This window comes from Dipteris shenzhenensis, chromosome 3 (genome assembly GCF_047967505.1).
Source record: "Dipteris shenzhenensis isolate YYH24624 ecotype China chromosome 3, Dip_SZ_1.0, whole genome shotgun sequence".
Taxonomy (NCBI): domain Eukaryota; kingdom Viridiplantae; phylum Streptophyta; class Polypodiopsida; order Gleicheniales; family Dipteridaceae; genus Dipteris; species Dipteris shenzhenensis.
Window position 1 is genome coordinate 15,473,945 of NC_141598.1, and position 9,197 is coordinate 15,483,141.

The 9,197-nt window shown below is 43.3% G+C and overlaps 1 protein-coding gene across 1 annotated transcript; it reads right to left on the reverse strand.

Annotated features, from left to right (window-relative positions):
* Positions 1-3,196: 3,196 nt before the first annotated feature.
* LOC147903419 (ADP-ribosylation factor GTPase-activating protein AGD7-like) lies at positions 3,197-6,531 on the reverse strand. Its single transcript, XM_087398842.1, has 4 exons — positions 6,306-6,531; positions 5,317-6,150; positions 5,092-5,181; positions 3,197-4,290 (listed from the first exon to the last, which is right to left on the reverse strand). Exons 2-4 carry the CDS (start codon positions 6,136-6,138, stop codon positions 3,760-3,762), a joined length of 1,443 nt encoding a protein of 480 aa, XP_087254968.1. The 5' UTR covers positions 6,139-6,150; positions 6,306-6,531; the 3' UTR covers positions 3,197-3,759.
* Between the last annotated feature and the right edge of the window lie 2,666 nt (positions 6,532-9,197).

Below are 9,197 nucleotides of genomic sequence, written 5' to 3' on the forward strand. Positions count from 1 at the left end.
CGCGTCCACTTGAAGATCTAATCCTCCTTATACCTACGTTGCAAGAAAGTGGCCTTTAGAGATCTACAGAATCTCTTTCATAGGGTTAGCCTAGGATTTATGCATTGATCACCAAAGAAGCACATCTTTTTCCAAGTACTAGGTCACGGCTAATGTCAATTTATCCCCTTCATGGTGCTCAAACTAAGTGATGTATAAGTTGAAAGTGAAGAATATAGTTCAAAATCTAATCTAGGTCATGAGGTCCATTATAGGATTTAACTTCCTCTTTTTCTCTCTATTTAATGACTCCCTTGATTCTCAAAGAGTTTTCTTGTTAATGGCAACTCTCACTAAATGGTATCTCCTATCAATATCATGATGATGCATTGAAAGAACTCTTGCATCACATAGGTAGTATCATGTGAAGGTGATGGTATTTTGGGTGGAGGTTCAATTGGTGGAGGCTATATCCCACGTATGTTTTGATAGAGCATATATGGTGTCGGCTCAAACACATTGAGGTGTGTGCTCATGGTTGTCATCCATTTTTTATCAAGTGTTATGGAGATAGGTTGATGATGTAGTGATGTGACTATAATAATAGATTTTACTTCATTATCAATGATTGCCAAGGAGTTCCTTATTATGGATTGATATTTTGTGAGTGATAAGGAAGAAAACCGACTTTAAAAATAGTGATACTTCCACTCACCCATCAAATATGCATGCATTTACTTCAAACACCAAGCTTCCAAGTCGAGACCACCTTTCAATGGGAAATAATTATTAACACATGGTGCATGTGTGTGTGTGTGTGTGTGTCTGTGTCTGTGTCTATGTGTCTCTGTGTGTGCATGTGCGTGCATGTGCGTGTGCGTGTGCGTGTGTGTGTGCATGTGCGCGCACGCACGTGCACATTTGTGTGTGTGTGTGTGTGTGTGTGTGTGTGTTTGATCTAACACTATTATAATGACAAAGTGGATTTGTACAGCAGAGCTCTTGGCTCAAGTTGAAATTCAATAAGGAATTGATCTTGACTGTCCTTATGTAGCCCCTTACAAGTCACTACAACCCTTAACATACTTTTCTCCCAAATCTAAAAGATACCTTCCCGTTCATTTTAGAATTGTGATTCTAAGCTAATGAATGAAAGTGATCTACCCTAGGCAATGAACTCCCTATTTGAAATATTCATTTTTTCTCTAAGATTTGAAATGGTCTAGAGTAGGGTTGTATAGTCACCCAAAATTAGTTAGAACTAGTTAGTTAAGGCTAGCTCTGTTTCAATATTTAGATGGTCAACACCAAAAGGAGAAGACATCATGCAAGAACCTTCAAAGGTCCAGGTACTCAAGGGAGATCTGCATAAGCATCACATAGCTCTATGCTCTATTCTTTCTACAAGGCATTATCAATGATTGCATAGCATCCTTTATAAGCTTCTATCATGGCATAAGATTCCAAGTCAATATCCTTTAGAAGCATTAAATCATCAACATTCGTGTTAACAAAGTCAGAATTCTCATCAGCATGATGGTTATAGCCATTGTTACATGCATCTACTTCCACCAACTGAAGATGAATACTTTTTTTACATGCATGTGTTCACACATTGCAAACTTCATCCTTTTGGCTCATGAGACATGATGTATCAATAGTGAATGTTTCTTTGAAGCTCATCATCATCTTCTGGTCAGCTTTACATAGTCTCATGGACATGTACTATCAAGATCTCAAGATAACCACATGGATCTTTAACATGAATCCAAGGTCTTAAGATCATCATATGGATTTTCAACAAACAACCATGAAAATCCATCAAGGATATGATAAAAATTGTTGCCCTTTTATCCATGTAGTGTTGAATGAGGGAGGGACATTTTCAATTTATCACTATTAGGACATTATATTTCACTTCACATTTATGTGTCAATCATTAAGATCTAGCTACTTATTATCACAACTCTTGATATGCTCAAACAGGAGATATTGATCGGTTTAATTTCTTGAGGAGATGGTAACCATGAGGTGAAAATAAAGTGAAGGCAGTAATAGAGCTATAGAGGGGGCAGAAAAAGGCTTGCACACAAGAGTTTGAAACAATAAATTACTCTTTAGGCTGGATGGACATATTGGTGACCAAATTACCTTCTATGGATCGTACTCATGCATACACATGCTAGCTTGCTGATGATGATCAAATCACTAATTAGGCTTGATGCATAGCTTGCTAGTGATCACGTTAGCTTGTAATCGTTTGTCCCACTTGTTCAACATATCATTGATGGTTACATCTGTCCCACTCAAACGATTCGATGGTTACATTTTGGATGCCTTTCCATTTGTTTTACGAACTATCCAGCAACAAACGTAAGCCTTGTGCACCCCCATTGACTCCCGATCTGTTCTTCATCTGTCTAGGGCCTGCTTGTTGAAAGACTCTATGGCATCTTGTCACTCTATATTTCATCCCATCTTGATATTCTATTGTGTAGCTCACTATAAGCAATAGTGAGAACCCACTTGACATTTCCAAGACAAATTTGAGACTGGGGTAGATGTCAACAGAGCAGGAGGAAGCCACCTTGCAGAACTAGCTTCATCAAAGACCCAACTAACTTCAAGCAAGGGAGATAAAGCTTTGGCACATAGGGACTAAAACGGAAATAAACCTTCTTGGATTGAGGTACAAGAAGAGTAAAACCAAGGTATGGTTTTTAAATCTTACCTAAAACAGAAATAAACCTTGGATTGAGGTACAAGAAAGAGTAAAACCAAGATATTGTTTTTAAAGCTTACCTACTCTTCAATGTGGAGTGCATGATTTTCGGAATGCAAGGACTTCACGCTTGTAGAACGTGTGCTTTAGGTGGGGTTGAATTTAAGCGTGGGCCTATTTACAACAATGGCATGCTTAAAGATGGCCAACCGGTTTTAAATGTGATCCGAATTTCATGTTCTCATCACTGTTCAGAACTAGCAAGCTCCAACAAACACACTAATGATGAAGACCTAGTGTCAATCATGGCAAACTCAGATATCAATTATAACTCCACATACCAGAGTAGAAGGTAAAGGTAGGAAGAAGATTGCACTTGATACCTGTTAAGAGCCAAAATGACTGTTTTTTACCTCCCAGAACTACCATACCATTCCAGTTCCTCACAGCACAAAACAGGATTCCTAAGCTCCATACGCTCTTTCAAAGTAAATATAGATCAGACTATGAACACCATTATGTGTCCATTGATAGAAAAACATCGTCAGCCTTCTGACCATACTGCCCAGTAGAAAGCACAAAAATTCTTCATACATGCCAATACAACAGCACTGGGCTGACCTAGGGACCACGCTCAGCAACACCATCTGTGCACTGTCCTCAGCCAAGGTTACAACTCATACCTGGTTCTTGTCCCCGTGGACAATGATCAGCCTGATGCTTCTGATTCAGACCTAACATCAGGTATTTCTGTTCAGAGGCCAGGTATGGCAAAATAAATCATTTATATAAATAGGACATGAGACAGTCTCATATCCCTCTCTGAATAAGATATCGTCAATAGTTCAACAATACCTACACTAATGCTTACAGCAAGTCCAATGCTACAACAAATTATGACCAGCTCATTCCTAGAGAATTAACTATCAACTGGATTGAAATAAGAAAAATGACTGAAATTGCATTCTCCAACCAATGAACTGAAAACAGCAACAATCAGCCATTACATGGCAATGTGGTAACCCCCAGTTCTTGTTTTGGGCTTCCCAGAAATACTCTTAATGCCACCCATGTGAGGATTTTGTTGCAGACCCACCAAAAAAGTCATCGTCTGCCTCATCTTTAGCATCCCATCCTGCCCAACTATCTCCCCCAGTCACTGCAGCACTTGAATGGGCTGCATCTGTGAATGAGCCAGTTGAGGATTTGATACCCTGTGATGAATCCTTCGAATAGCTACCAGTAGCAGCCTTGCTACCATTCCTACTCACAGGAGCCTCATCCCAGTCATCCCACCGGCTGTTGATGCTACTTTTGTTTTCCATGCGATCCCAGGAGTTCTCCTCTTTGATTTCATGATAATCTCCTCTGTCTTCTTCATTACTTAGCAATCCATTTTCGCTGCCTCTGTATTGTTGATAACCTGCCGTGAAGCCTGCACCATCTTTGGTATATTCCTCAACCTTCTGAGAAGCCAGAGCCATGACTCCCCTCATTATCCCCCAAGTCTTCTGCCCGATCTCTGTGGTCTTTGCAGTTACAACAGAGACTGTTTCGTTCACCTTTTGATCATAGCCACTTTCTCGATACTGGTAGCTCGAAATATATGAAAGAGGACAAGAATGAGGTTTTTCAAAACCAGGAAATAACTCAAAAACAGCTATGTACAGTACAGTAAAGACAGTAAAGTAAAATCTGGATAGAATTTCTATGTAGCTAGCGATCAATACACGAGTGCAGCCCACTTACGACTGCAGGAAGAAGACAGTGACACAAACGTAATGATGATATGGAATCCACATTAACACAAGTGGTCAGATAAGAACCTATTCAAATGCAAGGTGACTCAAAAGGACATCATGTGAAACTAAGGCATATACCACCTACCATTGTCAATCTCACGAGTCACATACACAATGGGAGTTACACATTAACCTTCTAAGAGTGCGAGGATGAAAACAACAACAATGGGGTAGTGAGATGAATATTTTGTTGTACAGCTTGCCAAGACAGTAAAGTCATGATCCATTGGACTATGCTATGTTGTTGAAGTAATCTCTAGCAGATCAACAAGTTCGAGGTATGATACGTGGACTCAAACTATCCTAGGGTGTTCCACAGCTGTCAAGGAGGCAAATGCCCAAACACATCATTAAGATCAAAACTGACTCTATTATTCATAGCAGGTCCTCGCTATTATTTGATCCCCCATCATTGTTCAACAGATGTTGTAAGCCATTGCACAAAGATGTTATATATGCTCACACATGCACACATTTCCATAGCCCACATGAACAGAGAATCTATGACGTCCCCAGTTATAGAAAACCTGATGAAAAATGCACGGTAGGACTTTAAAACAAAAACCATTTATATGGGACACCTCATACCTTAACAGAAAGGTCCCTTGTTCCTGCTTGCACAGCACCTGCTGCAGTCTGAGCAGCAGAGGCAGCTGCTAGAGATATCTGGCCAAGTCCCTGAAAGAAACCGAAAATGAGTTAAGCATAATGCACATAGTTAAGGAATATCATACCTTTTAGATTTGGCATACATGCAGAGTCTCATGGTTCTCTCTTGTGACCATAATGTACGGGCCAGAAATGAAAGTTTACCTTAGACATCAAAGAAACTGTATCCTTGAGAACGTCGCCACTGCCAACAGTTGGACCTCTACTCGGAGGAGGTCGACTACCAGAAGATCCAAAACCAACAAATTTTCCTCCTTGAGAAGGCGGAAGTCCTTCAGGACGTCCAGCATTCTCAGCGAGCTTCCTTGAAAAAAATGCATCTTTATTTGCAGCCGAGGCTTCCAATTGCGACCGGCTGTAGATGCCTTCACTGGACTGAGAACGAACTGGCCCTCCAGAACCACCACTCGCGATTGAGTCAGCAGATCGATTCCTTCTCATTCCTACGTTATCTTCTTCCCTCCCCCAATCATCCCACCCTTTCCCCGTAGATCCAAATCCAGCCCTGCTATCACCTCCATAACTCTGTCTACTTACATTCCCTCCCTGAGGTTGACTGGACCTCCCCAAAGATTCCCTCTGCACTGGCGGATCCCTCCATGTCTTCCCTTCCGCAAGAGATTGGATTTTGTCCCTGTAAATGCCTGCTGCCTTCGAATTGTATTTAGTCACAGTGTCTGTTTCTTTGGAGACACCATACTGGGAAAGGAAGTTATTCAGGGCCGCGTTGCCCCCAACTTCCATCTTCCTAAGCTGGATTTCCGACCACGAATCCATGGACACAGATCGCACGAAGCTAATATGTACACCTAGACCCCGGTGCTTTCCGGAACACTCGAGACACATGAATATTCCGTAGCTGACTGATGCCCACTGAGGGTTTTTCTGATCACAATCCACGCAGGTCTTGTTGGCAAGCTGCGATTGGAGCTGGCGGAGCCTGGCAGCCGCAACTGGCGACGCCATTTGAGAGTGGGGCTGTCAACAAACAAAAGCGATTTACAAAGTGCCGCCAAAAAGGATCTGAAGCGACAATGATCTAATCGACGAAGAGAAATAGATCAAACGAAAAAACCCAAGGATGAAATCAAGAAGGAAAAGGAGCAGATCTGAAGGGTGAAGAAGGGAGTGACCGGGAAATGGGGGAGATGGAAGAAACGGGGAAGAGGTAAAAGATTCGGAAACGGGAAGGGGAGGCAAGATCAGGCGAGGAAGGGGAAAGGAAGGGGAGAGAGATGGGAAGTTGAAGTGCAATCCACCATAGCCAGAAAGCTTGAAGGTCTCTCCTCCAAAACAAGAGGAGAGAAAAAAGATGATTGCCTAAGTAGGTGGAAGAGGCCTTTTGCAGGCCGCCTTTGCCGACCCCTTCCTTGGCAGTTTTCTTTCTCCATGCATGTATTCACATGCCTCACCTCGGACTCGCTCGTTTGCATCTGGCGCTCGCTCATCTGCTTGCCTGCCAGCCAGCCTTGCATGCCCGGTTGCATCTGCAACCGATGGACGAGCGTTAAGAGAGTGAAGCGGCTCGCCGCTTCATAGATTATCATTCGACTGTTGGGACCGGACTTCACAATCTCCCGATTCAATCAGCCAATCCAGCTTTCGACTACTCGGCCTGAATTCGCAAAATCGGCCAGCAGTCCATCGTAGCTCGGCATTTATTCTTCACGAGGATGCGAATTCCCCCTGCCAGTGGCACTAGTCCACATCACCACTTTGAATAAGGGGCCCTCACCTTGGCAGACCTGCCGACTCCTTCCGCCGATGTGAACAGGGAACCCTCACCTTGGCAGTTTTCTTTTTGGATGGATATGCATTCCCTTGGACTTTTTGGCCCACAAGCAAGGGTTGGAGCACTTCCCATGCTCCTCCCAAGGCTCAAAGTTCAGCATTGCAATGCTCAGAATTACCTGGCATTAGAGGGTCCCCCACACGAAAGCTTTGCTAATAGAGATTTTGCAAACTCTTTCAATGAATGGCATAGAGAATGGAAGGCTATGAGCCTATCAAAGTGTTTGGGCATTGTAATGCTGAACCAAAAGACCTCCGAACAGCTTTGCTAAATTAGCATCATAGTGCTACGACGAAATAATTTCCAACAGCTATATTTGTATTTACATATATTGAAGAGCTTGCGTATGTATCCAACATCTATATCTATATTTACATATATTGAAGAACTTACATGACACTTAAGGGTTATGCCACCTAGCAGGCATTTGACTCATCTCTTCTCCTTGCTCTCTCCTTACTATTCGTCGCTACCACGTGGTAATCTTCTCCAACCACTTTCCCACAATCTTGGCAAGTCGCCTTCCACATTCATGCACAACGAAGTAGATCTACATCACCTCCCCACACAAAAATGCAACCAATACTCTCCCCAAGCATACTCTTCAGTGCGTACTCTCCCTCACAAACAATACTCATGAAGGATATGCCGTTGTGTACTCTCAGATGCTATTGCGTAGGAGGTGATTGCAAAATTGGAGCGATCTCTTGGTCCATCATATCTCTCTCTTCTCTACAAATAATGGTTTTAGAAGAAACACAATGATTAAACTTGCTCGTACTCCTCCTAAAGCGCTAGCACCGCAGATATAGTGTGTGTGTGTGTATGTGTGTGTGTGCGCGTGCACACGCGTGCACGTGCATGTGTGTAAAGACTCAACAAACCCCATTTCATAGTGAAATGAAAACAATTTTGGTAATGGACACAACAATGGAAGGCTTGAGTATGCATAAGTAAGGCAGAAGGAGGGGAGGGAAAATGATGGGCAGTGGACTAGACTAGCAAGGAAAGAAAGTGAGACGATAGAGAGCGCAGAGGCTACGTAGGAGACGTGGAAGTTTAAGTAGTAGGGATAAGCAAGTGGTCGAGGAGCGAAGCCAATCGATGAGACTACAAGGGCGGGGGTAGTCGAGGAGTTGACAGTCGGCAAAGAGGAAGTAGTGCAGGAAGAGCAATAGTTGAGGGGGGGAGGGGTAGATAGACTAATTGGGTTAATTTGGGGAGGTATAGCTAGGAAGGGGTGTAAGGGGAGGTGCAATTGAGGAAGAGCAGGTGTAATTGGGGAAGAGGATGAGTGAGAAGCGTGTGTGTGTGTGTGAGAGAGAGAGAGAGAGAGAGAGAATCGGTCTAGGGTCCTCCTCAATCGCTTCACCACCTCCCTCGCACTCTCAGCATCATGCCAAGGCAAGGGGATGCGTAGTGATTTTGTAAGGATCTTAGGAAAGGCCATCTAGAGATTGTTAAATGTATATTGTCCAAGTATTCTAAGCATTCCAATAATGAAGAATGGAGCAAATGCTATGCATCTATGATTTCTCGCTCCACATAAAGCATGAGGAAGAGTCACCTAGACATAGTTAAGCAGTTCGTCCAGCTTTCAGTTTCCCCTGGGTCACTAGTTGTTGCCATCAACCAAGCCATAACATGGATTGAGAGCATGCAATGCAAGGGGGGAGGGTGGGGGGACTTCGACATGGACAATGATCAGAAGTGGCTAAATGCAGTTCTGTTCAGTGATTTCAAAGCCAAGATTAATTCCCCCACTATAGACGTGATGGAAAGGTTGCTAGAGGTGGTAGTGCGCATTCAGAACAAGACTGAAAGCCATCAAAGTTTAAAGCTCAGAGATACGTGCAATTGATCCAAGCTTTGGAGTATCTTCACAAGGAGCAAGAGCCGAAAGGGTGCTGGTATGGGAGGTGGGTAGTGAACTACATCTAGGGGAGGTGCTGGGTGATAGAAGCATTGGCGAGGGTGGCATCGACAAAGCATGAGAGGGAGATAGAGAGGGGGCGAGATGGTTGGTGAAGAATGAACATTTAGAACCAGACTAGAAGCTATCACACCCCAAAACTTGGAGACCCTGCAACCAATCGAACTTTGGAGTGTCTTTGAAATTAGCAGAAGCCGGAAGGGTGACTAGTATCGAAGGTGGGGAGCAATAGAAGTGTAGGTGAGGGTGGCATCATGGGAGCATGAGAGGGAGGAGTGAAAGAGAGGATGGGGCATGGGG

Coding starts and splice junctions, on each gene's coding strand:
- LOC147903419 (XM_087398842.1), bottom strand. CDS start 6,138: ATGGCGTCGCCAGTTGCGGCTGCCAGGCTCCGCCAGCTCCAATCGCAG. Junction 5,182..5,316: donor CAGTTTCTTTGATGTCTAAG/GTAAACTTTCAT, acceptor GGTTTCTTTCAG/GGACTTGGCCAGATATCTCT. Junction 4,291..5,091: donor CAAGGGACCTTTCTGTTAAG/GTATGAGGTGTC, acceptor TCGAGCTACCAG/TATCGAGAAAGTGGCTATGA.